The sequence below is a fragment of the Trypanosoma cruzi genome, genomic scaffold (genome assembly GCF_000209065.1).
Source record: "Trypanosoma cruzi strain CL Brener 1047053512503 genomic scaffold, whole genome shotgun sequence".
Taxonomy (NCBI): Eukaryota; Euglenozoa; class Kinetoplastea; order Trypanosomatida; family Trypanosomatidae; genus Trypanosoma; species Trypanosoma cruzi.
Window position 1 is genome coordinate 10,373 of NW_001849212.1, and position 19,473 is coordinate 29,845.

At 49.9% G+C, this 19,473-nt stretch overlaps 10 protein-coding genes across 10 annotated transcripts, besides 26 other annotated features; 2 read left to right on the forward strand and 8 right to left on the reverse strand.

Annotated features, from left to right (window-relative positions):
* Positions 1-535, reverse strand: Tc00.1047053507163.11 (mucin TcMUCII, putative; the record flags this gene model as incomplete). The annotated part of the gene is made up of 1 exon (XM_804517.1): positions 1-535. A coding segment is annotated over one exon (535 nt), but the record flags the coding sequence as incomplete, so codon positions are not given.
* Positions 1-5,981: a sequence feature (areas not merged during assembly with more than two copies in the genome that could not be assigned to a particular haplotype).
* Positions 99-177: a microsatellite.
* Positions 722-746: a microsatellite.
* Positions 1,342-1,826: a mobile genetic element.
* Positions 1,645-1,667: a sequence feature (AT_rich).
* Tc00.1047053507163.20 (uncharacterized protein) lies at positions 2,475-3,329 on the reverse strand (the record flags this gene model as incomplete). The annotated part of the gene is made up of 1 exon (XM_804509.1): positions 2,475-3,329. One exon carries the CDS (start codon positions 3,327-3,329, stop codon positions 2,475-2,477), a length of 855 nt encoding a protein of 284 aa, XP_809602.1.
* Positions 3,980-4,150: a sequence feature (A-rich).
* Positions 4,430-5,446, reverse strand: Tc00.1047053507163.30 (90 kDa surface protein, putative; the record flags this gene model as incomplete). The annotated part of the gene is made up of 1 exon (XM_804510.1): positions 4,430-5,446. One exon carries the CDS (start codon positions 5,444-5,446, stop codon positions 4,430-4,432), a length of 1,017 nt encoding a protein of 338 aa, XP_809603.1.
* Positions 5,655-5,684: a microsatellite.
* Positions 5,982-6,839: a sequence feature (haploid, Esmeraldo-like haplotype).
* On the reverse strand, positions 6,551-7,426 carry Tc00.1047053507163.40 (mucin-associated surface protein (MASP), putative; the record flags this gene model as incomplete). Its single annotated transcript, XM_804511.1, has 1 exon — positions 6,551-7,426. The coding sequence occupies one exon, from the start codon at positions 7,424-7,426 to the stop codon at positions 6,551-6,553; it is 876 nt and encodes a 291-aa protein (XP_809604.1).
* Positions 6,840-7,677: a sequence feature (areas not merged during assembly with more than two copies in the genome that could not be assigned to a particular haplotype).
* Positions 7,150-7,198: a microsatellite.
* Positions 7,678-8,284: a sequence feature (haploid, Esmeraldo-like haplotype).
* On the reverse strand, positions 7,869-8,450 carry Tc00.1047053507163.50 (mucin TcMUCII, putative; the record flags this gene model as incomplete). Its single annotated transcript, XM_804512.1, has 1 exon — positions 7,869-8,450. The coding sequence occupies one exon, from the start codon at positions 8,448-8,450 to the stop codon at positions 7,869-7,871; it is 582 nt and encodes a 193-aa protein (XP_809605.1).
* Positions 7,981-8,097: a microsatellite.
* Positions 8,285-9,245: a sequence feature (heterozygous, Esmeraldo-like haplotype).
* Positions 9,246-12,238: a sequence feature (areas not merged during assembly with more than two copies in the genome that could not be assigned to a particular haplotype).
* Positions 9,256-9,734: a mobile genetic element.
* Positions 9,557-9,579: a sequence feature (AT_rich).
* On the reverse strand, positions 10,384-11,238 carry Tc00.1047053507163.60 (uncharacterized protein; the record flags this gene model as incomplete). The annotated part of the gene is made up of 1 exon (XM_804513.1): positions 10,384-11,238. The coding sequence occupies one exon, from the start codon at positions 11,236-11,238 to the stop codon at positions 10,384-10,386; it is 855 nt and encodes a 284-aa protein (XP_809606.1).
* Positions 11,872-11,924: a sequence feature (AT_rich).
* On the reverse strand, positions 12,028-14,790 carry Tc00.1047053507163.70 (trans-sialidase, putative; the record flags this gene model as incomplete). Its single annotated transcript, XM_804514.1, has 1 exon — positions 12,028-14,790. One exon carries the CDS (start codon positions 14,788-14,790, stop codon positions 12,028-12,030), a length of 2,763 nt encoding a protein of 920 aa, XP_809607.1.
* Positions 12,239-12,875: a sequence feature (haploid, Esmeraldo-like haplotype).
* Positions 12,876-15,998: a sequence feature (areas not merged during assembly with more than two copies in the genome that could not be assigned to a particular haplotype).
* Positions 15,533-15,560: a microsatellite.
* Positions 15,829-16,245, reverse strand: Tc00.1047053507163.75 (uncharacterized protein; the record flags this gene model as incomplete). The annotated part of the gene is made up of 1 exon (XM_804518.1): positions 15,829-16,245. One exon carries the CDS (start codon positions 16,243-16,245, stop codon positions 15,829-15,831), a length of 417 nt encoding a protein of 138 aa, XP_809611.1.
* Positions 15,954-15,979: a microsatellite.
* Positions 15,999-19,473: a sequence feature (heterozygous, Esmeraldo-like haplotype).
* Positions 16,633-18,411, forward strand: Tc00.1047053507163.80 (hypothetical protein, conserved; the record flags this gene model as incomplete). Its single annotated transcript, XM_804515.1, has 1 exon — positions 16,633-18,411. One exon carries the CDS (start codon positions 16,633-16,635, stop codon positions 18,409-18,411), a length of 1,779 nt encoding a protein of 592 aa, XP_809608.1.
* Positions 18,532-18,598: a microsatellite.
* On the forward strand, positions 18,670-19,260 carry Tc00.1047053507163.90 (hypothetical protein, conserved; the record flags this gene model as incomplete). The annotated part of the gene is made up of 1 exon (XM_804516.1): positions 18,670-19,260. The coding sequence occupies one exon, from the start codon at positions 18,670-18,672 to the stop codon at positions 19,258-19,260; it is 591 nt and encodes a 196-aa protein (XP_809609.1).
* Positions 19,260-19,285: a sequence feature (AT_rich).
* Positions 19,311-19,347: a microsatellite.
* Positions 19,428-19,473: a sequence feature (AT_rich).

Here is a 19,473-nt window from a genome sequence, read left to right on the forward strand (position 1 = left end):
TGTACGCCAGCGCGGATGCGGCGAGCAGCAGCGGGGCACACACCCACGCAGAGCTGCTGAGGCTGCCGTCGATTTCGCGAAGACGTGACGGTGCGCGGGTGGTGGTCGTGGTTGGCGCCTCTGTGGTAGTCGTCGTACTTGGTGCCACTGGCGCAGTGGTCGTCGTCGTTGTCGTCGCGGCAGGATCTTCACCGTTCTGATCTGTTTGATCTGCGGACCTATTTGTGCTACCTTGTGGCCCTGTCGTATCGTTATTATCATGTTTCTGTGACTTATCGGCCGCACCATCTGATTGCGTTTCCGAACCGCTCGTACCTCTTACATCTCCGTCAACATCTTGCAGTTCCGCAGCGGAAACCACATCTTGCAGCCCTGACTCACCGGTCGTCGTGGCTGGTGGATTGGACGGTGGGCTTGGGGCGCTTAAAGTAACATCAGAAGATTGAACTTTTTCAGGATCCTGCGCAAAGCATAAGAAAGGGCAGCAGCACAGGGCGAGCACCAACAGGGCGCACAGCAGACGGCACGTCATCATCGTGAGTGTGGTCGTTCAGTGGTGTGGAGCTGATCTGCACACTGAGGGACATGGAGAGCAACAGGGGAGACGAGAGATGCGGCAGACACACACAGAGGGCACACCACATGAGGAGAGGGCAGCAGCCAGGCATGCACCGTACGCCGCACACCACGCACGACACACACTCCAATCCACGGCAGCAGGCACACCACACACACACACACACACAGCCCTGCCGCAACACCAACACACAGATGGAAGAGGGAGAAGCAAACAGGAGCGGCACACAAGGCTCCACCGCATGCACATACGGCGAGAGCGGTCCGTCGTGTCGGCACCCCTCACGGAGGGTGCGCACACACACAAGAGGAGGTGCAGCGCACACAGCAACACAAAAGCAAAGTAACAATAAAAAAGGAGATCCCCACACACCACGTGGATTGTTGGTCCACGGGAAGTGCAGCCAATATTCATCACAAAAACAGTTCAGTTGCCCTCGGCCTTCGTTCATATTCAGCGCACTCCACTTCATGCAGGCACGGCAAATACTGCATCAGCAGCCGCACGCTCAAATATAAGCGCAAGGAATGGTATAATGCAAGCAACCATTTACTTGTGTTTCTGTTTAAAAGTTGGCAGATGTCTGCATGCGTTTTGTTTTGTCTTTGCGGAGGGCAAACCTTCATGCCTGGGTCGTGTGCTGGGGATTTCTGCAGGGTACACAATTTGTTTTCTTTCCTCTTGTGAATGTTTCTTGTGTTGGTGCAGCCAATAATTCGGTTTGTGTTGTTCCTGCCTTTCGCTGGTAAAGTGTTGCAATAAAGAATAATCTTCTGAGCCGCTGGCCGAATCCTGAGTTTCTCAATAATAGAAACCAAACAAGATAGAAATAAGTGAGGGATCAACAGAATAAGAGTGGATGCACCACATCCTCAGAGTTCAACACGAGGCAAATAAATGCATGTTTATATATATATACCATCCGTTAGCCACAATCGTGGCCCGCTCACTCTATTCGGATAGGATACATATATTTATTTATTACTTACGAGGTGGCAGACTTTTGGGGTCCTGCAGCCACAAGACCCCGCCGCGTGGTGGGAACCAAAAGGGGGTGGGTGCGATGGTTAAAATAAAAATAAAAAATTATCCGGCCGCTGTCGGCTCCCTAAAGTCGTGGCCTTCCCAAAACTCATACGGTAGAAAAGTGTCGTAAAGAAGTGTACATTCGTTCTATCAGGGTATATATATATATATACATTCCTTAAGGCAGCCAGCTCTCCCGCGACCATTCTCTACACAGGCTCCTAAAAGGGCTCAAACACACCCACAGGACTCCCAGCAAGAAAAAAGGAAACACGGCATGACTGACACGACTCAGAGTCATGTTTCTAAGACAATGCGTGGATGACTCTGTCGACGCCACACCCGCACCATATGCCATCAACTCCTCCACGGCAATAATCCCGCAGAGTGCGGAGAGGACGCTTCACGAGCGCATTATTGGCGGAGCCAAACAACTGTACCGTCAGCAGATGGCAGCGGTCGGCGGGGGAAAGTGAAGGTGGTGGGACTGTTGGGGAGGGTCGATGCGCAGTGTCCCTCACAAATACGAGGCGGGTGAAGTGAAACACACTCGTCCGAACGTCACCGGCCACCAAAATGCATTGCTCCCTGCTGTTAATATTGATGAGCTCGAGGCTGGAGCAACTACGCGCAGTGCGTGAAAGCGTCTTCCTGCACTGACGCTGCGATTCACATTAGACGGGCAACTTCAGAACAGTCGATCCCCAGCAGTAAAATGCAGCTGGCAGTGACGCTGTGGATTCTCGATTCCCCCGGCAACGGAGGGCGGAGAAGAAAACTGGTCTCCCCAGCTGCGCGGCATCCATCCATTCACTCTGTGCGTCCAGAGTGCCTCGCAGCTGCCTTGAGAGATGCAGCGGACAGACCTCCCTTATTTTCGCCTCGATCCGTCAACGAAGACTTTCGCGGAGGTGTCGGCACACACCGAAGTCTCCCTCGTGCCCGCCAAACAAAAGACACACCCGTTGAGCATCGTCACGTGCGTCGACGGCCACGCAAATAAATATCCACCGCAACGCAAAGAGTTTCTTATTGGGCACAAAAAGAAAACTCGAGGCGGCGGCCTGGACAACACAGACATCAAATCACACGCCAGGCAACGCTGAGATACATGCGAAAGAGCCAACGCAAGATGAGCAGCACAAACACTCGAGAGCTGCTGCGTGAACTCCACGGTAAATGGATCAGCCTCAACGCATGGGGCACTAATTACGGCAGGTGACGGCGCGAAAGCCAACGGTTCCGCAAGGCCGGGAATTGTGGAGACGGCATTCAAATCCTCCTGGGATTCGTGTGCCAAGACACGCAAATAATCCGCCCCTCGGTGCAAGTCGTCACCATAATCCTCATCGCTGTTTTTGCCGTCATTCGTATTGTCACACTCAGAGCCGTTGAGGGAAGGTGCTGCCATGATGATTGTCACATCACACTGAATGAAACAACACAATGCCTCGAAGGGTGCCGAGTGCAGGCATCCCGTCAGGCGGCGACACGGCGCACTTCCAAAGAAAATCGATGAAAGACCGTAGAAAATGTTTTCATCCGCCATCGTAATATCGTCCAGCAGGTTCGCCCTCTTGTTCCTCGGCGCATCGACCTTCTCCAAGACACCAGCTGCCGCTGCCGTAGACCACGCTGCTGCCGCACTCACCCCCACAGAGAGACAAGGAAGAGTGTGTGGAAGTGTGCCAAGAGCACAGCGACTTTCATCGCCGGAGAAGGCCATCGTGCAGCCGCGTCATCATTTCAGTACGGAACGCCAGCCAACGTCCCTCGTTACCAAAAACATTCTTGCAGAGCACTGTGCAAGCACTTATGTGTGTGCTGGGTGTGTGATGGAGGAGCAGAAAAAAAAAGAGGAGCACAGGGAGGCACATCAGGACAGCAAGAGGCACAGCTGGATGGCAGCGATACATGCAGCACGGCCCCAACCTCAACAATCACGCACGGTGGCAGCACACACAAAAGCAAAAAACAAAAAACAAAAAATCTTAAAAACACGGCGGCAGGGTGTGGCTGTGTGTGTGGCGCTGCGGGTGTCTGCCCGCCCTGGCCGCAATAAAAAAAACAAGGGGGAAAGAAATGTGTGCTCCGCCCCACAGGCCCTCGTCGCACGCCCACACGTCACGGCTCCCTCAGCGCGCCGTTCGTCGCGGCCCCTCCTCATGCGTGCAGCAGGCGAGGCGCACAGGGCCGTCGTCATGAGCGTGTCGGTGGGTGTGCGAGTGGAGCAGTTGGGCGGGAAACACACGGCACCCCTCACGGGAAGAGTGCAGCAAAAAACAATTAAAAGAGGGAAGAGTAGAAAAGAAAAAAGAACGTCCATACTGATTGCCCCCAAAAGCAAAGAGAGAAGAGATGGGGAGTAAGATTAGTAAACAAAAGAAAAAAAAAAATTAAAGAAAATAAACCATTAAAAAATGAAAAAAAACTCACAACGCCCCGAAGGAAGTAAAAAATAAGCAAAATTAACACAAAAAACAAGCAACAACAAAACAACAACAGAAAAAAAGATAGAAAGTAAAAAAAAAAAGTAAAAACACAAAACTCAAGGAGCTGCAACGAATGACTCCAGTGTGGATGCAGCAGCACACAAAAATGCGTCCACGCAATCAGTTGTGGGCGTGTCGTGCACATGAGTGTGTCTGGGATGCGTTCAACGTGACGGATACGGAGGCAACAACATGGAGCACACAGCAGCGCAGCAGAAGCAAATGAAGCAAAACACACAATCATTATTTTCTATTACTTATTACGCAATAAAACAAAAGAAGCTCAAAACATCCCGTGGTTAAGTGCTGGCAATTATAGTCCGCATTCACTTCTTCAGCCCAGTGTCTCGTACGCAAGGACAGCCAGAACAAGCAGCAGCCGGCTAAGCAGATGGGTGTCATGGAAGCAGGCGTCAGTTCCCACACTTTTCTCCAGCGCGTTCGTTGTGGGCGCAGAGGAAAGGGTAGACGGCATGCTTGCCGCCATATTATTTCCTTCGCTAGAAGCAGTGTCGGTGTTGTTGGCGGCGGTGTCCCCTTCGGCGCCTCCAGCTGCACCCCCGTCCTCGCCGGTCTGGGACAACTGAGTCGGTGGCGCAGCAGTAGTCTCTTCCTGCAGCTCCACTGGAGGGCCATGGGAGGAGTGGTCGCCGCCTTCTGTGGGCTTTGGATCTGGTAGGGATTCGGGTGCAGCAGAAGCAGCAGAAGTAGAACGTAAAGGGCCTTGAAGCTCACCAGAGGGAGCGGAATCCGACGCTTGCGAGGCCTCAGAAGAAGGATCCGTCGTGGCCGCAGCGCCAGCAGCAGAGTTAGCACCAGCGCCGCCTGGAGTTGCAGGTGGAGGAGGAGGAAGGGCACCAGCGGAATCCGCAGCGACAGGAGAAGATTCAGAATCCGTTGTGGAGGTGTCACCGGGAGCCTTCTGTTCTCGAGGTCCCAGAGTACCTGCTTCCAAAGGCTTGGATGTACCACTTGCAACGGTGGCCACCTTCGGTTCCACGTTACGCTCCCACCAACTCTCCAGGATGCTTGGAGTGGGCGTATCGACGTCGATCGTGAAGACACCACCGTTCGCAACTCCTTTGGCGCGAGTCTGTGAAACCCCGGACGCACAGTTTCCGACGCCCATGCCGCAAATCATCTGCCCTGCACCACGAGCTGAATCCGTGCAGTTGTACCACAATGACTTCCCAGGGAGCTGCCAGCGCCCGAGTTTATCCTTACCCGCACACTCTGCATTCACCTGCGTCACCTGCGGCTCTTGCTCCTCCCCTTCCTCCACGGCAAACGCGCACGAGCAGCAGCACAGCAGTGCCAGCGCCAACACGACACAAAACACACGGCGCATCATCGTCAAAACTTTCGTTGTTAAAAAACGTGGATTCGATCTGCAAGAGCATAAGAAAGGAAGTAGAGAGAGACAGCAGCTACACCACGCACAGCCACCGCATGGTAATAAATGGCAGCAGTCAGAAGAAGCGCACACCAAAAAAGACAAGTGGAATCAGTACAACCGCAGAAGTCGCACACCGCCCCGCAAACCAAAACTTACAAAGGCGAAAAAAAAAAAAAAAAAAAGAAAAAAAAAAGATGATGGGAGTCCAACAAAACTCCCAAAACTTAAAAAAAAAATCAATCGGGCAGCACTCTTATTTCTTATGCTAAGCAGCACAAGACAACCGTGTGTGTCTGTGTATACATAATGCCTTCACCAAGAAAAAAAACAAAAAACAAATAAAAAAAGATCGTCCTGTTCCACCAGCACACACAACATCCCTCACGCTTCATTGTGACACCCCGCCTGTTCCTCCGCTCCTCCTTTCGTGCAGTCCGTGGGACGCACAGCAACGAGGCCGACATAGCGTGTGGGCGGCAAAAACAAAACAAAAGGGGAAACACTTCACTCGTGACAGTGTACAGCTTCAACAATTGAAAAAGAAAAGCATTATTAAAACAAGGCACCAAAATCAAAATAAAAACACCGAAGAAACAAACACATACAAAAAGAAGACATGCAGGCGTCACCACACCAAAAAAAGTGAGGGGTAATGGGAGTATGCCTATCCAACCACAACACACTTAAAACAATAAAACCAAAAAAGAAACCGAAGCGTGGGACGACCAGCGCACACACTCTCATTGCTCCCGTAAAGCAAAACACACACACAGGGGGAGAGAGTGAGAGGTCGCCCACTCAATGCAATAAAAACAAAACAGAAACAGTTACGGTGCTCCGCCCATGCAGCCGGGCAGGACGGCAGCGGTGCGTGTCGTGCAAAAGAGAGCACCAACGGGCCTGCATGGGTGTGCATGCATATATACAATGGGCACATTATGTGCGTGCTTCGTGGGGTGAGGTGAGGGCGAGAGTCCATGCAGGGGGACACACACACACAGAGAGTCAGTGAAAGACGAGTGTGTGTGCGGGCGGTGCATGGCGCTCTCTCCCTCACTCTCACGCGGCCACCACCGCAGCAGCCGCACACGCAACAACAACAAGAAGCAAAAGAGGGGAGGTGGTGTGGAAGACCGCGGTGCTGCCGTCACTGTTTTGTGTGTTCGTCGTATCAGTTGTGTTGGCGGTTACCGTCGTTGCTTTTGTATCTTCCCCAGTCCCTTCTGAGCCTTTGTCATGGTGGCTTTGTGGTGTGGCTGCGGTCTCAGGCAACGGAACATTTTTTTTACCTTCACTCGTGGTGCCTTCGCCATCCTGCTCGCGGGAATGAATACCGTCCTGTGGAGGAGGTGGTGAAGGATTTCCTTCCACAATTCCCGCAGGCAGTGTGTTCTCTCCGCTAATTGTTGTGAGTGCGCTCTCTACCGCTGGTGTATTTTTGTCGGTTTCCTTTTTTCCTTCAACTTCCGTTTGCGTAAGATTGACATTTAATTCCCGACTGCCGGAAGGAGAAATGCTCTCTGCGGATGAAATTGACAGTTCTGTTTGCTTCCAACTGCCAATTAACTTATTTTCGGTGGAACCTGAGCCCAGTGCAACTGTTCCCTCTTGACCACTCTGCCCTCGTACGTTTTCTTCTCCTTCATCTTCCGTTCCTCCATCATCATCATCACTTTCTTCAATATCGTCATCAACATCCTCATCATCTTCCTCTGTAGGTGTGGAAGGTGAATTTTCTTTAGCATCGGCTGCTCCACCTTTTAAATCCTGCGTGCCTTGTGAAGACGTTTCAAGTCCTTTTGATTCCGGCGGAGACTTACCACCATCCTGTTGCGCACCAACTCCCACCCCCGCATCACATCTACCGCCGGCACCGCACCACAGCACGCAGAGGGCACACACCAGCAGCACACGGCCAGTCATCCTCATCGCCATCACTCCTGTCACTTGCGTGTAGCCTTCAGCACAAACTAACAACACGCCAACGCAGAGCAAAAGCAAACAGAGTGTCACACAGCCACCGCAACAGCCACCGCACAGTAACAAATGTCAACACACCAGCAGCGGCGCACACACCATGAGACAGTTGGAATCAGTACGATTGCAGAATTCACACAACGCCCTGCAAACCAGAAGTTTAAAAAGCAATAAGAAACAAGAATAAAAAAAAACCCGGGAGCTCCAGTGCGCATGCTTATGAGTGTTTTCGCGATGCGTTCAACGTTGCGGATGTGGGAAGCAACGCGGAGCACACAGCACGGCAGCGGAAGCAAACAAAGCAAAAACGATCATTATAATTACACTTACTTTATACATCGGACCACAGTAGACGTACAGATGTCCCCGTGGCTTGGTGTGCTGGCACGCACACACCTCTTCAGCCCACAGCGGTGTACGCCAGCGCGGATGCGGCAAGCACCAGCGGGGCACACACCCACGCAGAGCTGCTGAGGCTGCCGTCAATTCTGTGAAGAAGTGACGGTGCGCGGGTGGTCGTCGTGGTTGGCGTCTCCGTAGTCGTTGTCTTAGTCGTGGTTGGTGCGTTTGTCGTAGTGGTGGTCGTGGTCGCAGTTGGTGCCTGTGTTGTATTCTTCTTCGTGGTCGTCTCGGCAGAGGCTTCGGAGTTCTTATCTGCCTGTTCTGCGGGCTCTGTCGTGCGACTTTGTGGTCCTGGAGCACCGTCATCACCTTCTGTCATACCTTTATTATCTTTTATGTCCACTGTACCGGTCGCAGATCCTCCATTTCCGGCAATTTTTCCATCCCTCTCACCGGACTCCGTATGTGACGATTCTGACTGAGGGACCCCCAATGATGCTCCTGACAAAATAGCGGAACGACTGGCCTCATTTGTATTATCCTTAACTTGAGTCTGCGGGGTGTCCGAAGTGCACACAGACGAGCAGCAGCACAGGGCGAGTACCAACAGGGCGCACAGCAGACGGCACGTCGTCATCATCGTGAGTGTGGTCGTTCAGTGGTGTGGAGCTGATCTGCACAGTGAGGGACATGGAGAGCAACAGGGGAGACAAGAGGTGCGGCAGACACACACACAGAGGGCACACCACATGAGGAGAGGGCAGCAGCCAGGCATGCACCGTACGCCGCACACCACGCACGACACACACTCCAATCCACGGCAGCAGGCACACACACACACACACAGCCCTGCCGCAGCACCAACACACAGATGGAAGAGGGAGAAGCAAACAGGAGCGGCACACAAGGCTCCACCGCATGCACATACGGCGAGAGCGGTCCGTCGTGACTGCACCCCTCACGGAGGGTGCGCACACACACAAGAGGAGGTGCAGCGCACACAGCAACACAAAAGCAAAGTAACAATAAAAAAAGGAGATCCCCACACACCACGTGGATTGTTGGTCCACGGGAAGTGCAGCCAATATTCATCACAAAAACAGTTCAGTTGCCCTCGGCCTTCGTTCATATTCAGCGCACACCACTTCATGCAGGCACGGCAAATACTGCATCAGCAGCAGCACACGCAAATATAAGCGCAAGGAATGGTATAATGCAAGCAACCATTTACTTGTGTTTCTGTTTAAAAGTTGGCGGATGTCTGCAATTTTCTTTTTGTTTTTTGTTTTTGCGGAGGGCAAACCTTCATGCCTGGATCGTGTGTTGGGATTTCTGCAGGGTACACAATTTGTTTCTGTCCTATTGTGAATGTTTCTTGTGTTGGTGCAGCCAAGAATTCGGTTTGTGTTGTTCCTGCCTTTCGCTGGTAAAGTGTTGCAATAAAGAATAATCTTCTGAGCCGCTGGCCGAATCCTGAGTTTCTCAATAATAGAAACCAAACAAGATAGAAATAAGTGAGGGATCAACAGAATAAGAGTGGATGCACCACATCCTCAAAGTTTAACACCAGGTAACTGTATGTGTTTATATAAATATACCATCCGTTAGCCACAATCGTGGCCCGCTCACTCTATTCGGATAGGATACATATATTTATTTATTACTTACGAGGTGGCAGACTTTTGGGGTCCTGCAGCCACAAGACCCCGCCGCGTGGTGGGAATCAAAAGGGGGTGGGTGCGATGGTTAAAATAAAAATAAAAAATTATCCGGCCGCTGTCGGCTCCCTAAAGTCGTGGCCTTCCCAAAACTCATACGGTAGAAAAGTGTCGTAAAGAAGTGTATATTCGTTCTATCAGGGTGTATATATATACATTCCTTAAGGCAGCCAGCTCTCCCGCGACCATTCTCTACACAGGCTCCTAAAAGGGCTCAAACACACCCACAGGACTCCCAGCAAGAAAAAGGGGAAACACGGCGTGACTGACACGACTCAAAGTCATGTTTCTAAGACAATGCGTGGATGACTCTGTCGACGCCACACCCGCACCATATGCCATCAACTCCTCCACGGCAATAATCCCGCAGAGTGCGGAGAGGACGCTTCACGAGCGCATTATTGGCGGAGCCAAACAACTGTGCCGTCAGCAGATGGCAGCGGTCGGCGGGGGAAAGTGAAGGTGGTGGGACTGTTGGGGAGGGTCGATGCGCAGTGTCCCCCACAAATACGAGGCGGGTGAAGTGAAACACACTCGCCTGAAAGTCACCGGCCACCAAGATGCATTGCTCCCCGCTGTTAATATTGATGAGCTCGAGGCTGGAGCAACTACGCGCAGTGCGTGAAAGCGTCTTCCTGCACTGACGCTGCGATTCACATTAGACGGGCAACTTCAGAACAGTCGATCCCCAGCAGTAAAATGCAGCTGGCAATGACGCTGTGGATTCTCGATTCCCCTGGCAACGGAGGGCGGAGAAGAAAACTGGTCTCCCCAGCTGCGCAGCATCCATCCATTCACTCTGTGCGTCCAGAGTGCCTCGCAGCTGCCTTGAGAGATGCAGCGGACAGACCTCCCTTATTTTCGCCTCGATCCGTCAACGAAGACTTTCGCGGAGGTGTCGGCACACACCGAAGTCTCCCTCGTGCCCGCCAAACAAAAGACACACCCGTTGAGCATCGTCACGTGCGTCGACGGCCACGCAAATAAATATCCACCGCAACGCAAAGTGTTTCTTATTGGGCACCAAAAGAAAACTGGAGGCGGCGGCCTGGACAACACAGACATCAAATCACACGCCAGGCAACGCTGAGATACATGCGAAAGAGCCAACGCAAGATGAGCAGCACAAACACTCGAAAGCTGCTGCATGGACTCCACGGTAAATGGATCAGCCTCAACGCATGGGGCACTAATTACGGCGGGTGACAGCGCGAAAGCCAACGGTTCCGCAAGGCCGGAAATTGTGGAGACGGCATTCAAACCCTCCTGGGATTCGTGTGCCAAGACACGCAAATCATCCGCCCCTCGGTGCAAGTCGTCACCATAATCCTCATCGCTCTCTTTGCCGTCATTCGTATTGTCACACTCAGAGCCGTTGAGGGAAGGTGCTGCCATGATGATTGTGACATCACACTGAATGAAACAACACAATGCCTCGAAGGGTGCCGAGTGCAGGCATCCCGTCAGGCGGCGACACGGCGCATTCTTAGCAATGTACGAAGCAAAGGCAACAAAACAGCTTTTATCCGCCATCGTAATCGCGTCCAGCAGGTTCGCCCTCTTGTTCCTCGGCGCATCGTCCCCCTCCAAGACACCAGCTGCCGCTGCCGTAGACCACGCTCCTGCTGCCATCACCCCCACAGAGAGACAAGGAAGAGTGTGTGGAAGTGTGCCAAGAGCACAGCGACTTTCATCGTCAGAGGAGGCCATCGTGGCACCGTCATCATTTCAGTACGGAACGCCAGCCAACGTCCCTCGTTACCAAAAACATTCTTGCAGAGCACTGTGCAAGCACTTATGTGTGTGCTGGGTGTGTGATGGAGGAGCAGAAAAAAAAAGAGGAGCACAGGGAGGCACATCAGGACAGCAAGAGGCACAGCTGGATGGCAGCGATACATGCAGCACGGCCCCAACCTCAACAATCACGCACGGTGGCAGCACACACCCATCCAAAAAAAAAAGAAAAGAAAAACACGGCGGCAGGGTGTGGCTGTGTGTGTGTGGCGCTGCGGGTGTCTGCCCGCCCTGGCCGCAAAAAAAAAAAACAAGGGGGAAAGAAATGTGTGCTCCGCCCCACAGGCCCTCGTCGCACGCCCACACGTCACGGCTCCCTCAGCGCGCCGTTCGTCGCGGCCCCTCCTCATGCGTGCAGCGGGCGAGGCGCACAGGGCCGTCGTCATGGGCGTGTCGGTGGGTGTGCGAGTGGAGCAGTTGGGCGGGAAACACACGGCACCCCTCACAGGAAGAGTGCAGCAAAAAACAATTAAAAGAGGGAAGAGTAGAAAAGAAAAAAAACGTCCATAGTGATTGCCCCAAAAGCAAAAAAGATGGGATGGGGGAGTGAAAAATAAAAATAAAAAAAAAGTTTTTTTTAAAAAAAGAAAAATTATAAATTACGAACAGCAAAAGAAAAAGAGAATTATCTTAAGGAAAAATTAGTTCTTGGAAGTAATTCCGTGCAGGGAGGTGCAAGTCTCCCACGCGGCAGCCAGTCACTCCTCACAGAGCCGCAAGCCCCCACAGTCCCAACAGCAGAAGCAGAAGTGGCAGCAGTCCGCTCCCGCACACACTGCAGGCATCGGTGTTATTCCCCTGCGACACATTCCCAAGACTGCTGCTGAGGGCCGCAGCCTTTACCTCCCCGTTCTGTGCATGGATCTCCTCCTTCTCCTGCCCATCCGTTCCTTCCGCCGTCTCCCCATCCGCACCTGAGCTCGCGCTCGCCCCAGGATTCACTGCGGTTCCATCGTGCCCCATGGCTTCAGCGTTAGGGTCATATGCATCTGCTGTGGCGGGAGTACCCACAAGAGTTTCTGATGATCCATCTCCCTGCACCGTACTTCGGTCTCCTGTCTCCACCGCTGCCTCACTGCCAGGCGAGGAAGCGCCACCCACATTTTTACTTCCATCGGAAGGTTCTTCTGTCACCAACTGGGTTGCAGACCCCTCTCCTCCTGAGGAAGTCTTGGCACTGGACACCGTTGATGCGGATACACCGTCCGCACGACTGCTCTCCAACGACTGTCCCTGTTCCTCCTTTCCTCCATCAGGAGAAGATTGAATCGCGTCTCCTTCAACAGGCCTTTCCACCTGAACTTGAATATTGGCTTTATTCGGGTTAAGGACGCGGATCTCATTGTCATCCAACGGGCGGTTGTACAGAAGAACGTTCGTCACCGTCACAGACACGCCTTCTCGGTTTTCCTTGTTCTCTGCGCTGCCTCCATCCCCTCCAATGTAGAAGCGGGAGATATCATTGGACTCACCATTTCCCAATTCACATTGTGCATTCCCCACTCGCTGACCATCGACGTACGCGGTGCCCTGGTTGCCGTTCCTCAACAAAATTACCACGTGTTGAGTTGTATCTGTCTCCCCAATGCTGCCGAGCTCCTTAGGGTTATCGTCACTGCACAGCACCTGCCACTTCTTTTCGCTGCTGTACGAGAACTCCATAAGTTTGTTTTCTCCGTTACTGCCCGCACGCACACCCATCAATGGAATAGGGGTGTTTCCCTCCGGCACGTTGTGGATGGACACCGTCGCCACAAGAGTGAACTTGTAGTTCGCAAAGTGGTACAGCTGATTCTCCCCCTGCCTGCCAACGGGCCACTGCGCCCCTGCGCCACGCCCAGTGAACTTCACGCCACTATCCACTTGCTCCGCCCCATCATTCTCCGCTATTGTGGCGTTCACCCCGAGGTACTCCTCTTTCCATATACCATCAGAAAAATTGCCCGACAAAAAGCCAACCAGCCCATCCGTGATCTTAACAGCGCCGCAGGCATTGCCAGTTGGGCGATCCTTCGCAACAATTAATGAGGTGCACAGCTGGGAGACACTTTTGTCCACCTCCTTCCAGGTCGTCAGCACCTTCTTCACCCGCTGCAGCTGCTCAGTCAGAAGCACAGAGATCATACCGGGTGATGGTTTCCCATCGTTGCCTTTCCTCTTCTCGTACAGTGCAATCAACTCCTCCTTCTTATCTCCACTTTTACCACTTTTGTACAACAGGGAGCTGGTGGCAGCTTCATCATCGGATACCGGCCCAATATCAACAATGTGCGTATTGTCCGTCAGCCAAAGATGCAGTTTTCCCTTTTCGTTGCCTTTCTCGGCATACACCGGCAGAGTAACGAGCATCACATTTCTGTTATCTTCAACACCGTCAATCGTCGCTGTGATGAACCCGCTCCTAACACTCTTCACATTTCCCTTGTGTTTGTTGCCCCACACGCGCGAGAGCGTCCCGAGTGCCTCCGTCCACTCCTCCCCCTTGTCATCGGACTCGTACACCCTGTGGCGGCCATCATTACACGCAGTCATCATCATGAGTTTTTTGTCCTTCTCCCACTCCACGACGGAGGGATCACTGCAGCCATCGGCAGACATCCCCTTCGACAGCTTCCAATTCGTATTATCCGAGGAGTATATGATCAGTGAGACAGTCTTTACATCCTCTTCAGCGCCCTCCGCCGCCTTCTTCGTGCCTTCCACAGGAAAAACAAGAGTCTCGTCCTCCATCTTAACACCCAATCCACCGCTTCCAATCAGCCTTGTCCAGGAATTGAGCTGTGTGCCAAAAAGTCCTTGCGGGGGACTCTCAGTATCTTTCCAGTCAATTTTTTTTTTATTTCCATCAACACTGACGCTCCCTTTCACCAGCAAAAGTCCCAATTGAGCCGCGTCAGGCTTGGCATTCTGTCCAGAAGCGGCAACTTTATTAGTGTAGACTCCAGCAAGCATGTAAATATCATTCACCTTCAAAACTGTTGTTGGTCGGCTCACATCTACTCTTTTATTTGCGTCTTTGGAAGCACCTTCCTCCAGTACTTGTGTCTCCTTTAAGGCATCACTAAACAATTCCTCCGGTGTGTCAGCAGTTTTTGTTGTGAGAAGTTGGGATGCAACGCCAGTAAAACTGACATCATCCTTCTTCCACTGCGCCTCGGCAACGGCAAATACGTCAATCCCCACTTTTAGAAGGCCGGGAACACCCAACGACTCCAATTTTTCATCACCGGTGATGCCCTTCCATTTAAACTGGGGATCAGCTGGCTGCTCCTCAACTCCCGCAGCACCACTGCCGCAGCACATCATCACGACGAGGAGGAGCAGCACCGCGGAAGCAAACACACGCCGGGACATGTTGGGCCTCTGCGGCTCACTCTCTCTTCCTTCCCTTCTCCTTCCGCTGGATCCAGTCACGCGGCGACGGTTGTGTGTGCGGGGTGCCTTCACTGCAGCAACACGTGAGAGCATATAAATATGTGTGTTTGGGCGGTGTGTGTGCTGTTGTTCCTTACAGAGCCTTCGAATTTCACAGTAGCGTTAAGCGCTTGTTACTAACTTCTTTCCTTTGTGTGTGCATGTAGGAGAGAGAAGTTAAGAAAAACATACCAATAAAAGAGGATGAAACAGTGAGCACAGCCACCCATCCACAGTGAGTGGCACCATCATTTCCGCCGCAGTCACTCCCAACAACAACAACTCACGCACACAGACACACGGAACGAGACGGAAGAACAGTGCACCGGGAACACACAGCGACTGTCATCACCAGCAGCAGGAGTCACGGCGGGTGTGTCGTTATTCGTCACGCGTGTGCACACAACGAGAAACACCAACACATAAAAAAGGGGATGCAAAAGAACACAACGCAGGCTTCTTCGCCCCTCGCGAGGGCCTCCGCAGCCACAATCCTGTGCGTGCGTGCATTCTCAGCGTTTTAAACACGGCATGTGTGTGCATGTGCTTGTGTGTTTGGCAGCGCCTATAATTGCAGAGCAGCTGTGCGCCACAAGAGAGTCAGAAGAAAGCAACGGCAGAGAGAGGCAGATAGCACACGCACAAATTACTCATATCATCACACACAAACACACACACGCAGCCCGCGGAATGGGTGCTCTCAACCACAAAACAATGAAAAGCAAAACAAAAAGCCAAAGCGTGGGACGACCAGCGCACACACTCTCATTGCTCCCGTAAAGCAAAACACACACACAGGGGGAGAGAGAGAGAGAGAGAGAGAGGTCGCCCACTCAATGCAATAAAAACAAAACAGAAACAGTTACGGTGCTCCGCCCATGCAGTCAGGCAGGACGGCAGCGGTGCGTGTCGTGCAAAAGAGAGCACCAACGGGCCTGCATGGGTGTGCATGCATATATACAATGGGCACATTATGTGTGTGCTTCGTGGGGTGAGGTGAGGGCGAGAGTCCATGCAAGGGGACACACACAGAGAGAGTGAGTGAAAGACGAGTGTGTGTGCGGGCGGTGCATGGCGCTCTCTCACTCACTCTCACGCGGCCACCACCGCAGCCGCAGCCGCACAGACCACGAAACTGATGGAATCAGTGCGATTGCAGAACTCGCACCCCGTCCTGCAAACCAGAAGTTTAAAAAGCAATAAGAAACAAGAATTCCAAAAAAAAAAAAAAAAAGGAAAAAAACTTAGGCTTCTTCGGGGCTCGAACCCGCGCCCCGGATGACATTGTGAGCTTGTTTGCCACTGAGCTAAAAAAAATGTGGTCGCGCGACCCATTTTCACGTAAGGTGTTAATTTCGACCTTCGAACAATCGAGCACATTTGCGTTGTCCCCTGGAAAACGAAAGCGACATGTTTGGGGTGCGCCAAGGCTCTCGGATACTTCGATACAACAGTATGTATCTCTCGTCCGGGGCAGCCGCAACGCGGACACTTTGATACATTATGCATCTCGCGTCTGGGGCCGCTGCCGCACTCTTTTTTATTCCTTGCGGCGGCCAACCCCGGCAGTAAGGACAAAAAACAGGATCGCGTTTTTTTTAATGCTTTTCCTGTTTGGGGGTGGCGGATCTTTGTTTTCTATGATTGCCCCCTTTTTTTGTCTATTCCAGGTTGGTTTTAGGAGGCTTGATGTGCCTGCTGGGTGATCGCCGGCTTTTTTATTGGTGATTGCGTATTTTTGGCTTACCGGTGTGCCGCTCGGCGCCATTTTGTTTTACTTCTCTTCTGCTTATTGGGGTGCGGTGTGCGGATGATTTTTTTTTTTGTTTTCGTGTTCTTTTATGGACTTATTTCTTCTTTTTTATGGAAACGCTTAAATTTTTTTTTTAAGTGACGATGCATGTACTGCACTATATTATATTGTACAACATTCTATTGCCTGTTCTTCTTTGGGCGAATGCAGAAAATCCAGTTTCGTATCGGATTGATTGGGAAAGTTCTTCATCCACTTTTCCTGATTCGCGTAATTTGGAATCTTCCTACCTAGGTGAATGCGTATGCGATATGACATTGGGTGTCTGTGACCCCAATTGTTGTTGTGACACGGATTGTACTGTGGAAGAGAAACAGAAATTTTCATTTTGCCTTCAAGAAACCGTTGGATCTTTTTCTATGGACTATTGTTATGAGAAAAAACAGGAGGAAAAAGTTGTTCGGAGTTCTCGGCGGTACCTTGACAGAGCCAACGTCGGAAGTAGTGCCGTTTGTATTGTTAGGTCCAATAATTTAGAGGACTTGAATTCTTTTTTTGTTCTTCCAAAAGAAGTGCCAAAACCTCGCGAGAAGAAATCTATTGACTGGCCTGAGAGGAAAGAATCAAGTGGATATGAGGTAAATGGGGATTTGTTACTGATGAAACGCATAGAGGTTGGTGAATCATTATATGAAATGAGAAGTATGGGATTATTTCGCATTCCAACTGGAAGTAGGGGTGGATATTGCAATCCAGAAGGAAGACGGGTACGTTTTATGAATCCCATAGATACAACGGCTTGTGTATTACCAGGTGAAAGGGTTTGTACACTCTTTTCAACAAGCATTTACGCAAATTTGTTTTTTGTGAGCCCCGGATATTCTTCTTCCGAAGTTTTTACACCCATACAACTACGTATTTTTAATCATACATCTGGCAAATTGCTTGCTGAAGTTGATTCAAATTCAAGCATCCCCGAAGTTTACAGCTCTGTTGTTAACGGGGATTCTTGTCAAAATGGAGTTGTTCGAGTACAGACTGTTTTGTTTTACAAATCAAACGATAAAGGGCTTTCATTGATAAATGCAACAACAGATTTGTATATCAACAATATAAATAGAGAAGCAATTTTTCCCATGTCATTTCAAATAAAATTTTTTCGGTCTGTTGCTGCTATAAAATTGAACTATTTTTCTGGTACTCCAGGTTATTTTGAGGGCTCGCGTTTGCGGGCGGGTACACTGGTGGAAAAGAGTGGTAAAACGGCAATATTAGAGAGAGTTTCCGGATTTTCTGTACCTAGTGGTGGCCGATCTTGCTATAAAAATAAGTATCGTACTGTGGGTTTCCTTTATGATATTTTAAGCAGTGGTTGCACAATTGCCTTTTCCGAACTAGAATTACGTGATATTTGTTCAGGAGGCGGGACGGCCAAAATACTACGCAGTATTCTTAGTATAAATGTGGAACATTCTACTGATTTTGATGGGCAAACAAAACCCATAGAATATGTGGCTCGTACAAATGATGCACTGACGAATGACACTACGAGCTGGATAAAAATAGATGGGATGAATTTTAGCGATATTACACCTGATCCTTATGACCCCGTGAAAAGAGAATGTCGTAACATTTATGTCGGATTACACTATAGCTTTGTTTTATCTAAAGTTGGTGCTGAAAGTAACCCTCAGGATATCATCGTGGCTGCCTTTGCTGAACCCATTATCGGTAGTTGGAGAATACGGAATACGAGAAATTTTGGTGAAAACGCCAAATCCACACAGCATTTTCTTTTTTCTGTTTCCTTTAAATGGATTGATTCGGATTTACAGAAGAAACGTCGTCGTCGGGTTATTGCGCCAGCTATTTTACCCCGTTTAGATGAAACAGTTTTATATCCCTTTAAGGCTCCTGGATAGCCGTCAAAAGACACTGAAGGGTAACTTTTTTTCCTAATTGACAATTATTAGAGAATAAATAGATTAATATATGGATTATCATTATTTGGGCGCTTTTTCGAGTTGTTTCTGTATGTGTTATTATCTATTTATTTAGTTATTTTCTTTTATTATTTATTTATTTTATTCTATTATTTATTTATTTATTGTTATTATTGTTACTTTTTTTTTATGTTATATGTGTGGCAATTTTTGAATTACTGAAAAGGAATTAGGATAATGCGCAACAGTATTATTTTTCGACGTGGCGTATATCACAATGCACCGAGTGTATATCCATTTGTGAAGCCCTTTCATGATACACCGTATGACGAGGATAGGGGTAAACATTATGTTGGGAGAAAAAGATGGCTTAAAAATAGTTGGCCTGAATGGATGGATAATGGAGCTGATGCTTTTGGATACGGGATAGGACTTCATCGCGTGCATCCCCTTTCAAAGTTGCGTGGTAATCTTAAAACTAGTCCTTCTCATGTTCCACGTGTTTTGAACATGATGATTCAAGGTGTATGGCATAAAAGCGGTGTGAAGTTGTATTTTCGTGGTGGTAAACCCCCAAACCCAAGTAAACATCCATATTTAACGGGGGAACCTTGTCCCGTCTATGGATGGAGGATAACAGATGAATCTGTTATCCGACAATTTAACATGCCAAGCGTAGATGTTACAAAGGTGCGATACAAACCTTATGTTGCGTTACAAGAGAGAAAAATAATGGGATTGGACACGCATAAACCTGTTGTGTCTCAAACACCAAAGAAGGATTCGGATGCTAAACCCTTGGTTAAAAGACTTTTTTTCTGGCAGTGAAATATTTATTTATATAAAATTTTATGTGTTAAAATTATCTTGGTGAATTATTTTTTTTTTTTTTTTTTTTTTTTTTTTTTTTTTTTTGCGAAAAAACTATGAGTTTGCTTGGAAAAAAAAAATAAATATCTTTTTGGGGGGGGCTTATAAAAAACCGATTATGGGTCTTTTTTTGAAAAATTTTTAATTATTTATTTTTTTTTTTTTAAAAAT